Here is a 22,468-nt window from a genome sequence, read left to right on the forward strand (position 1 = left end):
CTATGTTGAACAGGGACCGAGCCCAACCTGATTATCTTTTACTTACCTTAGCAGTTATTACAGTACCTGACTACTTAATAAGCCTGTAACAAATACCAGTTAAAAACAGCGAGGGCTTTGAGTTGCATCTTTCTGAATTGATTTAGATGAGTCTTTCAGGGGTTTTTTTTTTTCAGTCTTTTTGGGGAAGTCCCAATCTAGTATTTCAAATGCCTTTCAGGTGGAGGAGTGAACACCCAATATACTCCAAGTAGAGAACAAAGCAGTAAGTGCTCAAATACCACCGATGGTTATTAGCCTCAGGGTTTGAGTATTAACTGGTGTGATATAATAATAATAATAATAATGGCATTTGTTAAGCTCTTACTACGTGCCAAGCACTGTTCTAAGCGCTGGGGGACACACAAGGTGATCAGGTTGTCCCACATGGGGCTCACAGTCTTAATCCCCATTTTACAGATGAGGTAACTGAGGCCCAGAGAAGTGAAGTGACTTGCCTAAAGTCACACAGCTAAGTGACAAGTGACCTCTGACTCCCAAGCCCAGGCTCTTTTAGACTGTGAGCCCACTGTTGGGTAGGGACTGTCGCTATATGTTGCCAACTTGTACTTCCCAAGCGCTTAGTACAGTTCTCTGCACACAGTAAGCGCTCAATAAATACGATTGATTGATTGATTTCCAATGAGCCACGAAGCCCGTGCTCTTTCCAGTGAGCCCCGCTGCTTCTCTATGAGTTCCATTGGCGGAAAAGTAACCTAGAAATTGTCCTTCACTTTACTCCCCTGATTCTAAAGGATTTCTTTCAAGATCCAAGAGGGAATTGGCGCAGCAGTTCCTCGTAGGACTCCGCCTCTCTTTCCATCTCTCTAAGAAGCTGGAAGGAGTTTGTTTCAAGTAGTTGGACTCTAGAAGTCAGTGTGAAATTTACCCCTGGAACCAGTTTCCAAGAGTTTGTAAGGAGCGCAGTATCGACCAGGCATCCAAAGGGTGAATGGGAAAGCTGCACGTCGATTCTTTCTGAGTCTTTTGTGGTGAATTAAGGAAAAGATGAAAGAAATTGGACTCAGTGTATAGTTGAGTTAATACATTAGGGAGTGCTCAAATATCAGAGTCAATCAATCAATCAGTCGTATTTATTGAGCGCTTACTGTGTGCAGAGCACTGTACTAAGCGCTTGGGAAGTACAAGCTGGCAACGTATAGAGACAGTCCCTACCCAACAGTGGGCTCACAGTCTAGAAGGGGGAGACAGAGAACAAAACCAAACATACTAACAAAGTAAAATAAACAGAATAGATATGTACAAGTAAAATAAATAGAGTAATAAATATGAACAACTCCAAAGCCACTGTCCAGATGCCAGTGAAGAGACATTTTATGACAGATACAAAGAGATCCTTCTATCATCAATCAATGGTATTTCCTGAGCGCTTACTTAGCGCAAAGCACTGTACTCAGAGCTTGGGAGAGTACAGTACGATAGCACTGGTAGTCATGTTCCTAGCCCACAATGAACTTACAGTTGGGTGGTGTTAATCAATCAATCAATCGTATTTATTGAGCGCTTACTGTGTGCAGAGCACTGGACTAAGCTCTGGGGAAGTACAAGTTGGCAACATACAGAGACGGTCCCTACCCAACAGTGGGCTCACAGTCTAGAAAACTCTGGTTAACCCCAAATAATGCGGGTCATTTTCACTTCTGCACCATCGAATTTCGATTCAGTTTGACCTTTCTCTCTCGACATCAATATTACGAGGAAGTTTACTCAGTTTACTCAGAAGGCTTCCGTAGTTTAATCTCTTGATGATGTCAGATATTTTGATGGTGAAATCTTTGCTGGACAACTTTCTTCACAGACTCCCTCATTTCCTTTCATGGTATTTAAGTACTTACTATGTTCAGGGCATTGTACTAAGCACATAGCCTCCACCTCTTCCACCCCACAGGCTTCAGGCCCTCCCCTCGGCCTCTTTGTATCACTGTAGCACATCCAACTCCCCCATCCTGTTAGCACTGGCTTTCGTCGTCGTTGTCAGTGGCATTTATTGAGCGCTTACTATGTGCGGCGCACTGTACTAAGCGTTTGGGACAGTACAGTAAAATGGAGTTGGCGGACACGTTCCCGGCCTACAGTGAGTCGATTCAAAGGACAACTATTACTTTCTCTCCCCCTCCTCCCCCTCCCCATCCCCCCCACCTTACCTCCTTCCCCTCCCCACAGCACCTGTATATATGTATATATGTTTGTACATATTTATTACTCTATTTTATTTGTACATATCAATTCTATTTATTTCATTTTGTTAATATGTTTGGTTTTGTTCTCTGTCTCCCCCTTCTAGACTGTGAGCCCACTGTTGGGTAGGGACCGTCTCTATATGTTGCCAGCTTGTACTTCCCAAGCGCTTAGTACAGTGCTCTGCACACAGTAAGTGCTCAATAAATACGATTGATTGATTGATTAGAAAGCTTAGTAAGGCTAAAACTGTTAAGATTCATAGGGGAACAGGGGTTCAGGGGAACAAGCTGGATGAGTAGGAAAGAGCTAGAGTCTTTTGCAAGAGGAACAGAACCTCAATAGAAAGAAGTGGGAATATCATTTATTCCAAAGCCACCAAAACATCAAATGGGATTCTATTTTGCATCGGGAAAGCTACTTATTCAATAACTACAAGTTGCCCCGGGACTTTCCTTACTCCACACCCTGCCAAGCAAGATAGGGGACTTCTTACTCAAGGGACATAATTACAACACACCAGAAGGGGCAAAACTAGTTAATTAATAATAATAATGATAATAGTGGTATTTAATGATGGCATTTATTAAGCACTTACTATGTGCCAAGCACTGTTCTAAGCACTGGAGGGGGGTGGAATACAAGGTAATCAGGTTGTCCCACAGGGGGCTCACAGTCTTAATCCCCATTTTACAGATGAGGTAACTGAGGCCCAGAGAAGTGAAGTGACTTGCCCAAAGTCACACAGCTGACAGTTGGTGGAGACGGGATTTGAACCCATGACCTCTGACTCCAAAGCCCGGGTCTTTCCACCGAGCCACGCTGCTTAAGAGCCACATAGCACTTAACAAGTACCATGATTAATATTATTATTGTGTTTAATCTGCTTCCTTTCTGAAAACACTGTAGGAGCAGAACCAGTGAGCTCCATTGTGAGTATCATAGGAAATGTTAGATTTTGCCTGGGACCTTTCATTGCGTAAATGTGCCAAATATCAGTGTGAAACGGATCTAAACATTCTCTGCATCAGTACCATTACTGCCCCCATTGCCTGCCCCGGAGCAAGCCACAAGCCAAGGAAACCAAACTCCGAAGGAGCTCAAGTTGAAATAAGCCAAACTGGAGACATCTTGCTGCGGAGTAAAAACTTAGGAGTGCCATTCATTCATTCAATCGTATTTATTGAGCACTTACTGTGTGCAGAGCACTGTACTAAGCGCTTGGAAAGTCCAAGTCGGCAACATATAGAGACGGTCCCTACCCAACAGCGGTCTCACAGTCTAGCCATTATACCAACAATGAATTTTCCAGAGAGAACTCCAGAGTGCATTCATTCTGCTTCCCTCATTTCTCCGATGAACGGTCCCTCGGGATAAAACTCGCCAACAGATCCTTGTTGTTGTCATCTGTTTTCTGTGGGAGAAATGAGTGACTAGATTGATGAATTAACCATTGGGAAGCCGTTTTCTCCCCTCCCATGTGGAATCCCTGTCCACTTGCGCTACACTGAGCTCCAGTTTCATGGGAATCCGTCTTTCCCCTGGAGCTGTTTTCTAGCTTTGTTAGAAAACTTGAGAGTCAGTCATCACCTGACTGAAAAATGACTGCGGGAAAGGAAATGGGCCTTTTTTTTCAACGCTTCTTTGTAGTTTCCGTCTTGCTAAGGTGATACTATTCCGGCAGTACCAGAAACAGAGCAGGCTTTCCGAATGAAACTCCGCCTCTAGCAGTTTTGAAATGTCTCGGGGAAAGCGTAGCTGTTGATTTGTACAACAGTGAGCAGCCTAAGTGGGGAACCAGCAAAAGCCGAGTTCTGTCGCTATTTCTTGGGGGATTTTTTTAAATATCACAATCTGTAATTGAACCGAGGGCGCGGAGTTCGGTTGGGAGAGGCCAAGGGTAAGTGACGGAAGAGTTAAGAGCGAAAGAATTAGGGAGGTTGGTTTTCCTTCTTGAACAACCATTTAGTCCGCACGGCTGATGGATTCTTCGGAAGGTACAGAGCAGCAGTGGGGCTTGAGAAAAGATTATCTCCTTTTGGCAGATAATCACATTTTGGATTCCCGCCCTGATAAACTATGAAAACCAAAGATTTCCAAATAACTGTATGACAAGAGTTAGGAAACGTAAGTTACCTCTCTCCCTGTAAATGGAATTTCCCTTAGGATCATTTGTTAGTATACTTGGTTTTGTTCTCTCTCTCCCCCTTTTAGACTGTGAGCCCACTGTTGGGTAGGGACTGTCTCTATATGTTGCCAACTTGTACTTCCCAAGCGCTTAGTACAGTGCTCTGCACACAGTAAGTGCTCAATAAATACGATTGATTGATTGATTGATTGATCACGGCTCCCTTTATTTCCTCTAGACTATAAGCTCACTGTGGGTGGGGAATGTATCTGTTTATTGTTGCATTGAACTCTCCCAAGTGCTTAATATCAATCAATCAATCAATCAATCGTATTTATTGAGTGCTTACTATGTGCAGAGCACTGTACTAAGCGCTTGGGAAGTACAAGTTGGCAACAAGTTGGAAAGAGCCCGGGCTTTGGAGTCAGAGGTCAGGGGTTCGAATCTCGGCTCCACCGATTGTCAGCTATGTGACTTTGGGCAAGTCTCTGTGCCTCAGTTCCCTCATCTGTAAAATGGGGATGAAGACTGTGAGCCCCCCGTGGGACAACCTGATCACCTTGTAACCTCCCCAGCGCTTAGGACATGCTGGGCACATAGTAAGCGCTTAATAAATGCCATTATTATTATTATTATTATTATTATTATTATTATTATATAGAGACAGTCCCTACCCAACAGTGGGCTCACAGTCCAGAATACAGTGCCCTGCTCGTAGTAAGTGCTCAATAAATAAGACCGACTTGCAATTTTGCCTCCTTCGTCTCAAAATAAAGCATAGCTTTAGTTGGGTCATGACCATCTGATGTAGCGTTAATAAAAAAGTGAGTTTTAATTTTATGACTGAAAGAATCAAAATCCAGTTCCCAGTTAGCCTCCTTGCAGGTTGCTGGCCTCCAACGTTTAATGACGGTTTATACGTGAGGACGGGGTAGACACAGGCTAAACTGGCCAGGTCGCCAAACTCCGTGTGTGTCGACGGAAAACCAAACGGACTTTGGGCCACCAGAATTAACAGGCTTATCCCGTTTTTCTGCGGCCCCAGATCGTGTGCGGGCTGGGCTGCAATTAGGGGTGCTGCGGTTTTGCACGGCAAACAGCCAGGGTGCAGGTTAGAAAGTGCCGCAGAGGATGCAGCCGCACAGACGTGACCTTAACATGGACTTCCTCTTCATTCTGGGCTGAGCTCCTCCGGTCGTCTGGTTGAACGGCCCGGTGAGGCAGACAGGTCCCGCAAATTCACAGGATTTCCCGGCTGGAGGCAAGAGTGATTGGGCCCAGCCCAAAGTCTGACCGGGATGAAAAACTGGTGAGCACCGGGCTTTTCTCTTGTATCCTCTAGACTGTAAAATAATAATAATAATAATAATAATTATGGCATTTATTAAGCGCTTACTATGTGCAAGGCACTATGTGCAAGGTGATCTCCGGTTGTCTGGGTGAACGGCCCGGTAAGGCAGACAGGTCCCTCAAATTCATGGGATTTCCCAGCTGGAGGCAAGAGTGATTGGGCCCAGCCCAAAGTCTGACCGGGATGAAAAACTGGTGAGCACCTGGCTTTTCTCTTTTATCCTCTAGACTGTAAAAGAATAATAATAATAATAATAATGGCATTTATTAAGCGCTTACTATGTGCAAGGCACTATTTGAAGTGAGGGGGAGGTTACAAGGCGATCTCCGGTCGTCTGGGTGAACGGCCCGGTGAGGCAGACAGGTCCCTCAAATTCACGGGATTTCCCGGCTGGAGGCAAGAGTGATTGGGCCCAGCCCAAAGTCTGATCGGGATGAAAAACTGGTGAGCACCTGGTTTTGCTCTTTTATCCTCTATACTGTAAAATAATAATAATAATAATAATAATAATAATAATAGCATTTATTAAGTGCTTACTATGTGCAAGGCACTATTTGAAATGATGGGGAGGTTGCAAGGTGATCTCTGGTTGTCTGGGTGAACGGCCCGGTGAGGCAGACAGGTCCCTCAAATTCACAGGATTTCCCGGCTGGAGGCAAGAGTGATTGGGCCCAGCCCAAAGTCTGACCGGGATGAAAAACTGGTGAGCACCTGGCTTTTCTCTTTTATCCTCTAGACTGTAAAATAATAATAATAATAATAATAGCATTTATTAAGCGCTTACTATGTGCAAGGCACTATTTGAAGTGATGGGGAGGTTACAAGGTGATCTCCGGTCATCTGGGTGAACGGCCCGGTGAGGCAGACAGGTCCCTCAAATTCACAGGATTTCCCGGCTGGAGGCAAGAGTGATTGGGCCCAGCCCAAAGTCTGACCGGGATGAAAAACTGGTGAGCACCTGGCTTTTCTCTTTTATCCTCTAATCTGTAAAATAATAATAATAATAATAATAATAATAATAATGGCATTTATTAAGCGCTTACTATGTGCAAGGCACTATTTTATAGTGATGGGGAGGTTACAAGGTGATCAGGTTGACCCACGTTAAGTGACTTGCCCAAAGTCACACAGCTGACAGTTGGTGGAGCCGGGATTTGAACCCATGACCTCTGACTCCAAAGGCCGTGCTCTTTCCACTGAGCCACACTGCTTCTCTAGAGTAAGTGCTTAACAAATACCACTACCCAATTTTCCTGTATCTACCCCAGAGCTTAGTACAGTGAGTGCTTAAATACCGTAATTATGATTATTATTGTCACTATTGTCTGCTTGGTTTAGCTTCTGATAAAGGGTTCACAGAGCTAATGTTTAGTGGTCATATATAAGCCCCTTCCTTCCTCTCCCCCTCGTCCCCCTCTCCATCCCCCCATCTTACCTCCTTCCCTTCCCCACAGCACCTGTATATATGTATATATGTTTGTACATATTTATTACTCTATTTATTTATTTATTTATTTATTTTACTTGTACATATCTATTCTATTTATTTTATTTTGTTAGTATGTTTGGTTTTGTTCTCTGTCTCCCCCTTCTAGACTGTGAGCCCACTGTTGGGTAGGGACTGTCTCTATATGTTGCCAATTTGTACTTCCCAAGCGCTTAGTACAGTGCTCTGCACATAGTAAGCACTCAGTAAATACAATTGATGATGATATATTGGTGGAAAACTTGTTGGCTTTTGAGTAAAGTCTTGTTGTTTCTATAGCGCTGGAACTGGCGTCATCTCATGTAACCCCGGGCATTTTGTAGAATACAGTAATTCTGACCCCGACACTGGCATCGGTTTTTTTGTTTGTTTGTTTTTTTAATGGCATTTGTTAAGCGCTTACTATGTGCAAAGCTCTGTTCTAAGCGCTGGGGAGGTTACAAGGTGATCAGGCTGTCCCACGGGGGGCTCACAGGCTTAATCCCCATTTTCCAGATGAGGGAACTGAGGCCCAGAGAAGTGAAGTGACTTGCCCAAAGTCCCACAGCTGACAATTGGCAGAGTTGGGATTTGAACCCATGACCGCTGACTCCAAAGCCCGGGCTCTTTCCACTGAGCCACGCTGCTTCTCTAAAGAGGAAAAGAGGAACCAAGATTGGTGAGATGGTCGCCCAGCGTGGCTCAGTGGAAAGAGCGCGGGCTTTGGAGTCAGAGGTCATGGGTTCGAATGCCGACTCCGCCACATGTCTGCTGTGTGACCTTGGGCAAGTCACTTCTTGGAGCCTCAGTTACCGTATCTGTAAAATGGGGATGAAGACTGTGAGCCCCACGTGGGACAACCTGATCACCATGTATTCCCCCCCACAGCTCTTAGAACAGTGCTTTGCATGTAATAATAATAATAATGATGGCATTTATTAAGCGCTTACTATGTGCAGCATAGTAAGCGCTTAACAAATGCCATCATTATTATTATTATTACTATTATTACTTGTAGGCCTTGGAGCCCTGGCTCCGGGCAGTTCCCTGTTTCATGGGAAAAATGCGGCTCCGTTTCTGGTGTGAGGTCAGGTGAGATCCTCATCAATCAATCAGTCAATCATATTTATTGAGTGCTTACTGTGTGCAGAGCACTGTACTAAGCGCTTGGGAAGTCCAAGTTGGCAACATATAGAGACGGTCCCTACCCAACAGTGGGCTCACAGTCTAGAAGACTCATCATCGTGAGGGTCTGTTGTCTAGACAGCACGGGCTCTCCGGAGAAGGGAGACAGGCTCCGAGAGAACTTGTTCTTCACCCCAGCCCCTGGTTGCAGATAATAATAATAATAATAATAATAATAATAATGGCATTTATTAAGCGCTTACTCTGTGCAAAGCACTGTTCTAAGCACTGGGGGTGGTTACAAGGTGATCAAGTTGTCCCCCGTGGGGCTCACAGTCTTAATCCCCATTTTACAGATGAGGTTACTAAGGCTCAAAGAAGTTAAGTGACTTGCCCAAGGTCACACAGCAGTTGTGGTGGAGTCGGGATTCGAACCCATGCAGATGCCACGTCCTGTACCACGACAGGACAGCCCCATCTCCAGCGGGGTAGATCGCTTTTCCGGCTCCTCTCCCGGGAACGGAGCAGGCGACCGTCATCCTAGAGAAGCACCGTGGCTCCGTGGAAAGAGCCCGGGCTTGGGAGTCAGAGGTCATGGGTTCGAATCCCAGCTCCGCCACATGTCTGCTGTGTGACTTTGGGCAAGTCACTTCTCTGAGCCTCAGTTACCTCATCTGTAAAATGGGGATGAAGCCTGTGAGCTCTCTGTGGGACAACCTGATCACTTTGTATCCCCCCCAGCGCTTAGAACAGTGCTTTGCCCATAGTAAGCGCTTAACAAATGCCAACATTATTATTATTATTACTAAATCCCGGCTCCGCCAGTTGTCAGCTGGGGGACTTCACTTCTCTGGGCCTCTGTTCCCTCATCTGTAAAATGGGGATTAAGACCGTGAGCCCTTCGTGGGACAACCTGATCACTTTGTAACCCCCCCCAGCGCTTAGAACAGTGCTTGGCACGGAGTAAGCGCTTAATAAATGCCATTATTATTCATTCATTCATTCAATCGTATTCATTGAGCACTTACTGTGTGCAGAGCACTGTACTAAGCACTTGGGAAGTACAAATTGGCAATTTGTTATTATTATTAGAACACTAGTGGCAGGGCAGCGTCACAGCAGAGGCCCAGCCGCGAAGAGGAGAGTGCAGAGGGGGGAAAAAACCACTTCAGTTAATTACTCCTGTGCTAACCACAGCACCGGGCTATGCTGGTTATGTGGCGGATGTGTTTTAAAACGGTGCCATTCTGCAAGGCCCCGAAAAGCCGAGGTTTAGAATAGTAACAGAAACTGAGCCTGAACAGCGGGCCCCACAATACCGTAATTAGCGAGCGCACAAACACCAGCTCGGAAAAGAGAAATGTTTCCCGGCAGTGACGCCTTTGAATAAAATCCCACCGAAGAGGGCTGTCGGCTTCTTTCGGCTCCCGATGCTCCTGCGGGGGTAGATTTTTTCCCATTGTCACTAATGTCCTCTGAGGAGATCGAAAAGGAAATGGGGCTTTTCTGCGGATGTAGATGGAAGGGGTTGATCTCAGGTCTGTTGCCTTTTCTCTCTTCTTGCTTTGAGTTTGCTGGCGTTTGTTGGATGTTTGTCTGGCGGTGCATTTGGAAGCGTGAACTGGAGCCTTTTGAAAATCAGTCAGAATAATTCAGTTGTGCAGGAGGGAGAGGAGGGGCAAGTTGTGTGTTACTGCCTTCTTGAGACATTTGAATCGTTTTTTGATGACGTTCAGTTCAGTGCTCTGCCCACAGTAAACCCTCAAATACCACCGATCGATTGATAGATCGAGGCGACGAAGGCCGTACTGAGTTTGACTCTAACTTTCTGGCTATAACTGATTGATAGATGGAGACGACGAAAGCCGTACTGAGCTTGACTCTAACTTTCTGGCTATAACCAATTGATAGATCGAGACGACGAAAGCTGTACTGAGCTTGACTCTAACTTTCTGGCTATAACCGATTGATAGGTCGAGACGACGAAAGCCATACTGAGCTTGACTCTAACTTTCTGGCTATAACCGATTGATAGATGGAGGCGACGAAAGCCGTACTGAGCTTGACTCTAACTTTCTGGTTATAACCGATTGATAGATCGAGACGACGAAAGCTGTACTGAGCTTGACTCTAACTTTCTGGCTATAACCGATTGATAGGTCGAGACGACGAAAGCCATACTGAGCTTGACTCTAACTTTCTGGCTATAACCGATTGATAGATGGAGGCGACGAAAGCCGTACTGAGCTTGACTCTAACTTTCTGGTTATAACCGATTGATAGATGGAGGCGACGAAAGCCGTACTGAGCTTGACTCTAACTTTCTGGTTATAACCAACTGATAGATCGAGACGACGAAAGCCGTACTGAGCTTGACTCTAACTTTCTGGCTATAATCGACTGATAGATCGAGACGACGAAAGCCATACTGAGCTTGACTCTAACTTTCTGGCTATAACCGATTGATAGATGGAAACGACGAAAGCCGTACTGAGCCTGACTCTAACTTTCTGGCTATAGCCATATATATATGTATATATGTTTGTACATATTTATTGCTCTATGTATTTATTTATTTATTTTACTTGCACATATCTATTCTATTTATTTTATTTTGTTAGTATGTTTGGTTTTGTTCTCTGTCTCCCCCTTTTAGACTGTGAGCCCACTGTTGGGTAGGGACTGTCTCTATATGTTGCCAACTTGTACTTCCCAAGCACTTAGTACAGTGCTCTGCACACAGTAAGCACTCAATAAATACGATTGATTGATTGATTGATTGATTGATAACCGATTGATAGATCGAGACGACGAAAGCCATACTGGGCTTGACTCTAACATTCTGGCTATAACCGATTGATAGATCGAGACGACGAAAGCCATACTGAGCCTGACTCTAACTTTCTGGCTATATCCGATTGATAGATCGAGATGATGAAAGCCGTACTGAGCTTGACTCTAACTTTCTGGCAATAACCGATTGATAGATCGAGACGACGAAAGCCGTACTGAGCTTGACTCTAACTTTCTGGCAATAACTGATTGATAGATTGAGACGACGAAATCCGTACTGAGCTTGACTCTTTCTGGCTATAACCGATTGATAGATCGAGACGACGAAAGCCGTACTGAGCTTGACTCTAACTTTCTGGCTGTAACCGATTCATTGATCGATCGAGACGACGAAAGCCGTACTGAGCTTGACTCTAACTTTCTGGCTATAATCGATTGATAGATCGAGACGACGAAAGCCGTACTGAGCTTGACTCTAACTTTCTGGCTATAACCATTTGATAGATCGAGACGACGAAAGCCGTACTGAGCTTGACTCTAACTTTCTGGCTGTAACAGATTGATTGATAGATCGAGATGACGAAAGCCGTACTGAACTTGACTCTAACTTTCTGGTTATAATGGGAACTGTTGCTGTGTGAAACATAAGCTCACTGTGGGCAGGGAACGTGTCTACCAACTCTGTCATATTGTACTCTCCCAAGCGCTTAGCGCAGTACCGTGCATGCAGTAAACACTTAATACCGTTCCCGATGAAGACGATGAGATGAGATGTACCCAAAGAGGTTTGTCTTTTTTTTTTAAGGAAAGCTGCTGTAGACTAAGGACTCTCCCTGATTCAAATAACCGTCAAACCCTATTGGAGTCTGAAAAGGTGAAATTAACCAGGGTGACACCTCTGTTTTGTTCAACCCTATTTCAGAGGCCAATTTGAAATGCCGCTCAAATTCCTAGTGCAGACTTTAAATGTGTTTGGCTCCATCTAACCCAGAGTTAGCCATGGTGTTCCAATCTGATCCACCTCTCTCTGTAAAAGTCTGAGGCGGGTGGGGGAAAAGGGAGAAATGTGTCTTCTCTTCAGTTTCGTACTAAGGACCACTAAGGAGAGTGACCCTTAACTAGAACTAGAAGTCAGGCGGGATGCTCTGTGTTGGCTGTTCCTGAGACGGGCCAGGAATGTGGGCTTGCCAGTAGGGAAAGGGGATGGAGAACCCCTTGAGGCAATCTGAACAGTGCTTTGCACATAGTAAGTGCTTAATAAATGCCATCATCATCATCATCTGTGTGCCTCATTTTGCTCCTGGCCAAGAGGACCGACTACCTAAATGAGGGGCCAAGCCACAATCCGGGCGGCTCTTCCCTCCAGATGGATTTGGGGGCTGGAAGGAGCAGGCCAGTGGAGTCAATCAATCAATCAATCAATCAATCAATCAATCGTATTTATTGAGTGCTTACTGTGTGCAGAGCACTGCACTAAGCGCTTGGGAAGTACAAGTTGGCAACATATAGAGACGGTCCCTACCCAACAGTGGGCTCACAGTCTAGAAGGGGGAGACAGAGAACAAAACCAAACATATTAACAAAATAAAATAAATAGAATAGATATGTACAAGTAAAATAAATAGAGTAATAAATATGTACAAGCATATATACATATATACAGGTGATGTGGGGAAGGGAAGGAGGTAAGGTGGGGGGATGGAGAGGGGAGGAGGGGGAGAGGAAGGAGGGGGCTCAGTGTGGGAAGGCCTCCTGGAGGAGGTGAGCTCTCAGTAGGGCCTTGAAGGGAGGAAGAGAGTCATTTTAAAACTTCTACCGCTAGACTTTCTATTGCTTCCCCTCTTTTAAGTTGCTCATTAGGAGCTCTGAAATTCCTCTGACCAGGAATTTTAATGAGAGCTGGAGAGAACGGTCCAAAACTCTTTGCGGAAACAAAGAAAAACCTGACGATTTGCATTGCTCCATGCTGCTAGACTTGGAGGGGCAAAGGTTGCCAGAAAGACCTCTGTTCCCTGCCGATCTTTTAAATTTCTTTTGGCCAACTGGATGTTCTCTCTAAAGGTATTTAAAGGGAAAATGGCAGGGCAGTTTCTCTGTTTAATTGGTAAAAATGCTGACCGTCTTCCAAAGAATTTCAAACTTATTGGAGCAGGAGGTATTCTAGTGTGTTGGTGGTGGTATGCTTTTCTTGGGAATCTCTTCTTGTATCCATTTCTGTTTCTGCAGTGAAAAAAGGAGTGCCAGCCAAATTAAAGACCCGTTTGCAGTGCTATTCCCTGCTTTCATTCATTCATTCAGTCTTATTTATTGAACGCTTGCTGCGTGCAAAGCACTATACTAAACACTTGGGAGAGTACAGTGAATATAACAATAAACAGACACATTCCTACTTTGGTTTCTTGGCCCCCATGTATTGCAGGAGCTTAATTAGGAATGCATTCTGTTGCTTCTGTTCTTCAGGATGGATGAGAGATAATAATAATAATAATGATGATGGCATTTGTTAAGTGCTTACTATGTGCAAAGTACTGTTCTAAGCACTGGGGAGGATGCAAGGTGATGAGATTGGCCCACGTGGGGCTCACAGTCTTAATCCCCATGTTACAGATGAGGTAACTGAGGCACAGAGAAGTCAAGTGACTTGCCCAAAGTCACACAGCCGGCAATTGGTGGAGCCAGGATTTGAACCCATGACCTCTGACGCCCAAGCCCGGGCTCTTTCCATTGAGCCCCGCCGAGTTGACCAGCCATACCCATTAGGGATTTTCCAGCGGGGTCCAGGAATTGGGTAGATGTATTGAAGTCTGTCTTCCCCGCCTCTAGACTGTAAGCTTGTTGTGGGCAGGATTTGTCCCTGTTTATTGTTGCATTGTTCTTTCCCAAGAGCTTAGTGCAGTGTCCTGCACACAGTAAATGCTTAATAAATACGATTGACCGAATGAAGAGCACTGTGGTGGCTATGTGAAACGAGGATGGTGTTTCCTCAAGTTTTCCAGTCCGAGCTCAAACCACCCATCCGTGATTCTTTCCTTTCCCCCTTTAACTTCCATCTTCTCCACCTTCCCACAAACAAGAACAATATCCCAGAGTCGTGCGGTGGGGTGGAGGTGACGGGAATCGTGCCAGACGCGGGAGAGGAGGTCAGAACTCGGGTGGGGAGTGGGGCTGGGGGAGGTTCTCCAGACCCTGCCGTGACCTCAGCCGAGATGGGGTCCTGTACACCCTCCCTTGGCTTTGACCCCCCCCCCCCCCGAATTGTAAGCTCGCTGCAGGCAGGGAATGTGTCCGTTATATTGTTTTATTGTAGTCTCCCAAGCACTTAGTACAGCGCTGTGCAGTAAGCGCTCAGTAAATGCGACTGACCGACTGAGAAGCAGTCTCATGGTGAGTGCACAGTGAGGACTTGGAGGTGTCCCAGGGACAGGAGATTGGGTCGGCTCAAAGTTAAATCTCTGTAAGTAATAATAATGACGGTATTTGTTAAGCACGTACTATGTGCAAAGCACTGCTCTAAGCACTGGGGGGATACAAGGCGATCAGGCTGTCCCACGGGGGGCTCACAATCTTAATCCCCATTTTCCAGATGAGGGAACTAAGGGCCAGAGAAGTGAAGTGACTTGCCCAGAGTCACACAGCTGACAATTGATGAAGCCGGAATTCGAACCCACGACCTCTGACTCCAAAGCCCGGGCTCTTTGCACTGGGCCACGCTGCTTCTCTAGGTTTGAAGTAGGCTTGAAGACCTCTCCACCCCGAAAGAGTCTCCTAATTTCGGGGCGGAGGAAGCCGCCGGTGGAAATGAGCCCGGGCCAAATCCCAAGTGGTGCAAATCTCACTTTCCTGTGATATTAGGCGCTTGGGTTGTAATCAATCAATCAATCAATCGTATTTATTGAGCACTTACTGTGTGCAGAGCACTGTACTAAACGCTTGGGAAGTCCAAGTTGGTAACATAGAGAGGCGGTCCCTACCCAACAGTGGGCTCACAGTCTAGAAGGGGGAGACAGAGAACAAAACCAAACATATTAACAAAATAAAATGAATAGAATAGACATGTACGAGTAAAATAAATAAATAGAGTAATAAATCCGTACAAACATATATACATATGTACAGGAGTGTATAGAGAGTGTATAGAGAAGCAGCATGGCTCAGTGGAAAGGGCACGGGCTTTGGTGTCTGAGGTCATGGGTTCAAATCCCGGCTCGGCCACTTAGCTGTGTGACTTGGGCAATTCACTTCTCTGTGCCTCAATTCCGTCATCTGTAAAATGGGGATGAAGCCTGTGAGCCCCCTGTGGGACAACCTGATCACCTTGTAACCTCCCCAGCGCTTAGAACAGTGCTTGGCACACAGTAAGCGCTTAATAAATGCCATTATTATTATTATTATTATTATTATTATAGGAGTTGTAGTCTTCTGGGCCAATAGGACCACAATTTCCAGCAGCCCATGGGGGCAACCACACGTGCCCAAGAGCGGACCCTGGTAGCCAGCATAAGCCCTACTTTCTCTTTGACCGGGACTCAATCCCAGCTAGGATCAAAGCTGGAACTCTCTAGCCTGGGTTTTCAGCCCATTCATTCATTCATTCATTCAATCGTATTTATTGAGCGCTTACTGTGTGCAGAGCACTGGACTAAGCGCCTGGGAAGTCCAAGTGGGCAACATCTGGAGACGGTTCCTACCCAACAGCGGGCTCGCAGTCTAGAAGGGGGAGACAGAAAACAAAACATATTAACAAAATAAAATAAATAGAGTAATAAATCCGTACAAACATACGTACATATATACAGGTGCTGTGGGGAGGGGAAGGAGGAGGAGAGGAAGGAGGGGGCTCAGTCTGGGAAGGCCTCCTGGAGGAGGTGAGCTCTCAGTAGGGCCTTGAAGGGACTCTGTTGCCCCTTGTCCATAGTTGAGGGGATTGGAAAATACAGGAATCTGAGTTGTACCCTCTGGGCCTTCCCACTCCTCCTCTCCCTCCCTTGGGAACGCTCCACTGCTTGAAGACGTTAGAGAGGTAGAGGGGATTGATCCAACAGTTTTCCGTCGGCCGTGTAGCCGTTTATAGTGTTTATTAAGCGCTTACTGTACACAGAGCTCTGTACTCTGAGCTCTGAAGGAGAAGCAGACTGTGAGCCCGCTGTCGGGTAGGGACTGTCTCTATATGTTGCCAACTTGGACTTCCCAAGCGCTTAGTCCAGTGCTCTGCACACAGTAAGCACTCAATAAATACGATGGAATGAATGAAGCAGCATGGCTCAGTGGAAAGAGCCCGGGCTTTGGAGTCAGAGGTCATGAGTTCAAATCCCGGCTCCGCCACTTGTTAGCTGTGTGACTTCGGGCGAGTCACTTCTCTGGGCCTCAGTTCCCTCACCTGGAAAATGGGGATGAAGACTGTGAGCCCCCCATGGGGCCACCTGATCACCTTGTAACCTCCCCAGTGCTTCGAACAGTGTTTTGCGCATAGTAAGCGCTTAATAAATTCATTCAATCGTATTTATTGAGCGCTTACTGTGGGCAGAGCACTGGACTAAGCGCTTGGGAAGTCCAAGTTGGCAACATAGAGAGACGGTCCCTACCCAGCAACGGGCTCTCAGTCTAGAAATGAATTAGTCTAGACTTAATAAGTGCCATTATTATTATCTTTTAGACTGTGAGCCCACTGTTGGGTAGGGACTGTCTCTATGTGTTGCCAACTTGTGCTTCCCAAGCGCTTAGTACAGTGCTCTGCACTCAGTAAGCGCTCAATAAATACGATTGATTGATTATCATCACTAAGCACTGGGGGCAATTAGATACGGTCTCTGTCCTTCGGGGGCTCTCAGAGTGCGGCTCTTCTGATCATCATCATCATCATCAATCGTATTTATTGAGCGCTTACTATGTGCAGAGCACTGTACTAAGCGCTTGGGAAGTACAAATAGGCAACATATAGAGACAGTCCCTACCCAACAGTGGGCTCACAGACTGTGAGCCCCCCGTGGGACAACCCGATCACCTTGTAACCTCTCGAGTGCTTTGCACATAGTAAGCGCTTAATAAATGCCATTATTATTATTGTTATCATCAGGTCGTCAGCGCTCAGGCAGCACAAGGAAAGGAAATGAGCGTTCTCCTTGCCGAGTTGCCCCTGATTCAGGTGTCCGAGACAGGCTTCCGCTAAGAGGCCTCGGTGTTGCTTCTGCAGAGCAGGGGCTCAAGCGAAGCTTCCCGTCCCGAAGGTAAATCCGTTGGTGTCTCTCTCCCCCCTTCCCCAGGACCTCGTCGCTGCGGTGGAACACGGGGACCAAGGAGCGAATGCTGATCAAGGTGACCGACCGGGAGCCGAGCTTCCTCCTGCACCAGGGGAACGGCTACCCGGCCGACGGCCAGCCGGGCCCCCGGTCGCGGAGGCCCTCGGGCGGCCAGCAGTCCCCCAGCCTGCAGACCTTCGCCTCCGAGCCGGACAACGGCTCCGTCTTCTTTCCCGAGAGGAAACCGTCGCCCTTCTTGAAGCGGGCGGAGCCCGCGGGCAGCTGCTCCCCGCTGCTGGGCCGCGGGGACGCCTTCTGCTCCCCGCTGCAGGCCCAGCCCCGGAAAGCGTCGAGCGAGTCCCAGCCCTCGTCGCCCCGCTACGCCTACGAGCCGCCCCTCTACGAGGAGCCCCCCGTGGAGTACCAGGCCCCCATCTACGACGAGCCGCCCGTGGACATGCAGTTCGAGGGCGGTGGGAACTTCCCGGCCGGCTCCCCGCAGAAGTCGCCCCTCCGCAAGCCCCACCCGTTCCTGCAGTCCCCCAAGCAGGCCTCCAACTCCCCTTACCAGCAGCTGGTGCTCACCAAACAGAAATGCCCCGACCGGTTCATGAGCCTGGAGTACAGCCCGGCGGGGAAGGAGTACGTCAGGCAGCTGGTCTACGTGGAGCAGTCCGGCTCCAGTCCCAAGCTCAGAACGGGCCTGCGGCACAGGTACTCCCCGAATCCCGTCGGGGGCTCCTACTCCATGCAGCACAGCCCCTGCCTCGTCCGGGACCAGCGCCTGGAGATCAAGTCGGGCGACTACAGCAGCATGGAGGGCCCGGATTTCCGGCCCGCTCCGCCCGGCGGCCCGCTCTCGCACGCGGACGACTCCATGTCCTGGGCCAGCCAGCAGGACAGCGGGTCTTCGACGGGCTACTCCCCCGGCACCAGGAAAAGGAAAAGCAGGAAGCCCTCCCTGTCCCAGGACCCCAACGCCTCGTCCACCGACGGCTCGGGGGAGCGAGACCTGCTCGGCGAGCAGCTCGGGGCCGACGAGCGGCCCCCGGCCGGCCCGAGCCGGCCCCCGATGAGCCGCACGGAGAGCCGGGCCATTGAGGCGGAGATGGTCCGCGGCTTCCCCGAGCCCTTCCTGGCCCAGGCCCGGCTGGCCTGGGAGGCCCAGCAGGCCCACTACCACATGAAGCAGCGGAGCAGCTGGGATTCCCAGAAGGACGGCTCGGGCTACGAAAGCGACGGCGCCCTGCCCCTGCCGATGCCCGGCCCCGTGGTCCGGGCCTTCAGCGAAGACGAGGCCTTGGCCCAGCAGGAGAGCAAGCACTGGAAGAGGAATACCTTCGAGAAGCTGGGATTCCCGCAGATCCTGCTGGAGAAGAGCGTCTCCGTCCAGACCAACCTGGCGTCTCCGGAGCCCTACCTGCATCCGTCTCAGGTAAGGCGCCGAGGGGCTTTTCCGGGGGGCGGGCGAGGAGCTCCCGAGGCCGTGGGAGGGGGTGGGAACACCTGGCCGACTCTTTCCGCTCAGCCCGGAGTCGCTGGACGTCTTCACCGCTCCCGGGTGGGATCGGCGCTTAGAACAGTGCTGTGCACATAGTAAGCGCTTAACAAAAGCCATTATTATTATTATTATCCGGACCGGTCAGTGCATCAGACGGTCACCGGAAGAGAATCAATCAATCAATCAGTCGTCTTTATTGAGCGCTGACTGTGTGCAGAGCACTGGACTAAGCGCTTGGGAAGTCCAAGTTGGCAACATATAGAGACAGCCCCTACCCGACAGCGGGCTCACAGTCTAGAAGGGGGAGACAGACAACGAAGCAAAACATATTAACAGAATAAAACAAATAGAATAAATACGTACAAATAAAATAAATACCACGCGGCTCTGAATCCGACACTTCCCCGTTGCAACTATATCAGTAGCTCATTCAAATGATACTGGAAACTTAACCGTTACCGCTTGAAGTTGGCTGTAACCAAAAGTTCACCGTTCCACTTCAATTTCAATTCCCGAAGTGATAATAATAATGGCATTTATTGAGGGCTTGCTCTGTGCTAAGCACCGCTCTACGCGCTGGGGAGGTTACAAGGTGATCAGGTTGTCCCGCTCGGGCCTGGCAGACCTGGCTGATGAAAGGCGGGCCTAAATACCATCACCAAATACGGCTATAAAATCGATCAATCAATCGTATTTATTGAGCGCTTACTGTGTGCGGAGCACTGGACTAAGCGCTTGGGAAGTCCAAGTTGGCAACATAGACGATCCCTACCCAGCAGTGGGCTCACAATCTAAAAGGGAGAGACAGAGAACAAAACCTGAAAGTTATGTAACAGTGGATCCCCCCTGCACCCCCGAGAAGCTCTTCCCTAAGCCCTCATTTCCTCTTCTCCCACCCCCTTCTGCGTCAGCCTTGCACTTGGATTTCCACTTAATAATAATAATAATGATAGCATTTTTAAGCGCTTACTATGTGCAAAGCACTGTTCTAAGCGCTGGGGAGGTTACAGGGCAATCAGGTTGTCCCACAGGGGGCTCACAGTCTTAATCCCCATTTTACAGATGAGGGAACTGAGGCACAGAGAAGTTAAGTGACTTGCCCAAAGTCACGCAGCGGACAAGTGGCGGAGCCGGGATTCGAACCCATGACCTCTGACTCCAAAGCCCGGGCTCTTTCCACTGAGCTACGCTGCTTCTCTCCAATTCCTCCCTCATCCCCACAGCTCTTTAGTCCATATCCATAATTTCTACAGATTATTGTCTCTCTCCCCCTCAAGACTGTATCATGAGCAGGGAACATGTCAACCAATTATGTTACAGGTACTCCCTCCTAAGTGCTTAGAACAGTGCTCCGGACACAATAAAGTGCTCAATAAATACAACCGATGGGTAAAATTTGCATCTGCCGCAGTGATCTCTTCTCTCCTGTTTTCCGTTTTCCTTTCCTCGGCACCCTTTCGGGCTCTGTACTCCGTTCCTCCCGCATAGACCATTTGAGACAGTCAAGGTAACCGTGATCTATTGTCCCGGCTGCTGATTCCCCGGCTCAGTCCCATCAATAGGGAAGAAATAGGCCATTTCTTGATTTCACACTCCAGTGGATTTCAGCGGCTAGCCCGTCCATTAACTGACAGGAGAAGGGCATCGGACTTACCCATATCAGAAGCAAGAAACAGCCCTGTGTCTCCAGATCAATCAAAATGTACTTTTTCAATCCCACCATCCCGGGAAAGAACCCGATTAAAAATATCTGCTTCAGTGCACACTGCTGAATGTAAAATAGCCGGCAGATTTTCGGCGAGCGAAACTTCTTTCAGTTCAGGAGCGTTGCTTTTGGGCTCAGGTGTAGTGAGTATTAGTGTAGTGAGTATTATTTCAAGGTATTAAAGTCATTCATTTAATCGTATTTATTGAGCGCTTACTGCGTGCAGAGCACTGGACTAAGCGCTTGGGAAGTCCAAGTCGGCAACATCTAGAGACGGTCCCTACCCAACAGCGGGCTCACAGTCTAGAAGGGGGAGAAAGACAACGATACAGAACATGTAGACAGGTGTCAGAATCATCAGAACAAATTGAATTATAGCTATAATGCGCATCATTAACAAAATAAACAAAATAACTTGACTAGAATAAGTCGATGATGCCTCCAATCCTGTCTCACCCCAGAAGGAAGGCGGAGGATCCGCCCAGGAATTTGGGGTTCTACCTGTTGTACGGTCCTCCGGGTGTTGGGTTTTTTTATGGCGTTGGTTCATTCATTCATTCATTTAATCAATCAATCAATCATATTTATTGAGCGCTTTCCGTGTGCAGAGCACTGGACTAAGCGCTTGGGAAGTACGAGTCGGCAACACACAGAGACGGCCCCTACCCAACAGTGGGCTCACGGTCTAGAAGGGGGAGACAGAGAACACAACCAAACAAAACATATTAACAAAATAAAATAAATAGAATAGATATGTACAAGTAAAATAAATAGAGTAATAAATCCGTACAAACATATATACATATATACAGGTGCTGTGGGGAAGGGAAGGAGGTAAGGTGGGGGCGGGTGGAGGGGGGGATGGAGAAGTATATATGTATATATGTTTGTACGTATTTATTACTCTATTTTATTTGTACATATTTATTCTATTTATTTTATTTTGTTTATATGTTTTGTTTTGTTGTCTGTCTCCCCCTTCTAGACTGTGAGCCCGCTGTCAGGTAGGGACCGTCTCTCTATGTTGCCAACTTGTACTTCCCAAGCGCTTAGTCCAGTGCTCTGCACACAGTAAGCGCCCAATAAATACGATTGAACGAATGAATGAATATATGTTTGTACAGATTGATTACTCTTTTTTACTTGGATATATTTACTATTCTATTTATTTTATTTTGTTAATATGTGTTGTTTTGTTGTCTGTCTCCCCCTTCTAGACTGTGAGCCCACTGTCGGGTAGGGACCTTCTCTATATGTTGCCAACTTGGACTTCCCAAGCGCTTAGTACAGTGCTCTGCACACAGTTAAGCGCTCAGTAAATACGACTGAATGAATTCAGAAAGATCTCAGGTATGCAGGGAATTCACCATCTAGAGTTGGGAAGGTCAGGCGTGAAAGGAAAAGAACTAATAGTGGAAGCAACAGAAACAGTCACTCGGAAATAAGAGTGGTAGCAGTCGAACCGCTGTCCTTGGGATCAGAGAGGATGTTGATGTTATACAAAAGTACCACAAGGATTTTAATGTCATGTTCTTATATGCTTTTTCATAAATCAGGTGCCTATTAAACCTTTCATTTTTTAAATATTTGGTTAGCCAGATTATCCTTTTTCCTAGTGGATTATACTGATAATATTTTCCTTCCTGTTCCCTCTCTTCGTCTGTTTCCCATTCTCTCTACCTGACTGTTTGTCATGCTCTAAAGGGGAGTTCATTCATTCAGTCATATTTATTGAGCTCTTACTGTGTACAGAGCCCTGTACTAAGCACTTGGGAGAGCACAAGTTCTTTCAGCCTCTCTGCCATTTAGACTCGTCTCTTCCTCTCTCAGAGAAACAGGCTTGCACTGAATGTTTTCTAGGGCGTGACCTTCAGGCCCTTTGGGGTTGAATTTGAGTTGAAATAATCTTCTCATTATTCAAGTCAT

The 22,468-nt window shown here is 47.3% G+C and overlaps 1 protein-coding gene across 2 annotated transcripts in view; it reads left to right on the forward strand.

The window, feature by feature from the left end:
- Window positions 1-22,468, forward strand: part of ARHGAP39 (Rho GTPase activating protein 39) — a 282,235-nt gene that overhangs the window by 173,587 nt on the left and 86,180 nt on the right. For both annotated transcript variants that reach the window (XM_038760044.1, XM_038760045.1), the window contains exon 5: window positions 17,361-18,771. In XM_038760044.1, coding sequence (XP_038615972.1) covers window positions 17,361-18,771 — 1,411 coding nt within the window. The remainder of the gene's footprint in view (window positions 1-17,360; window positions 18,772-22,468) is intronic.

This window comes from Tachyglossus aculeatus, chromosome 18 (assembly GCF_015852505.1).
Source record: "Tachyglossus aculeatus isolate mTacAcu1 chromosome 18, mTacAcu1.pri, whole genome shotgun sequence".
Classification (NCBI taxonomy): Eukaryota; Metazoa; Chordata; class Mammalia; order Monotremata; family Tachyglossidae; genus Tachyglossus; species Tachyglossus aculeatus.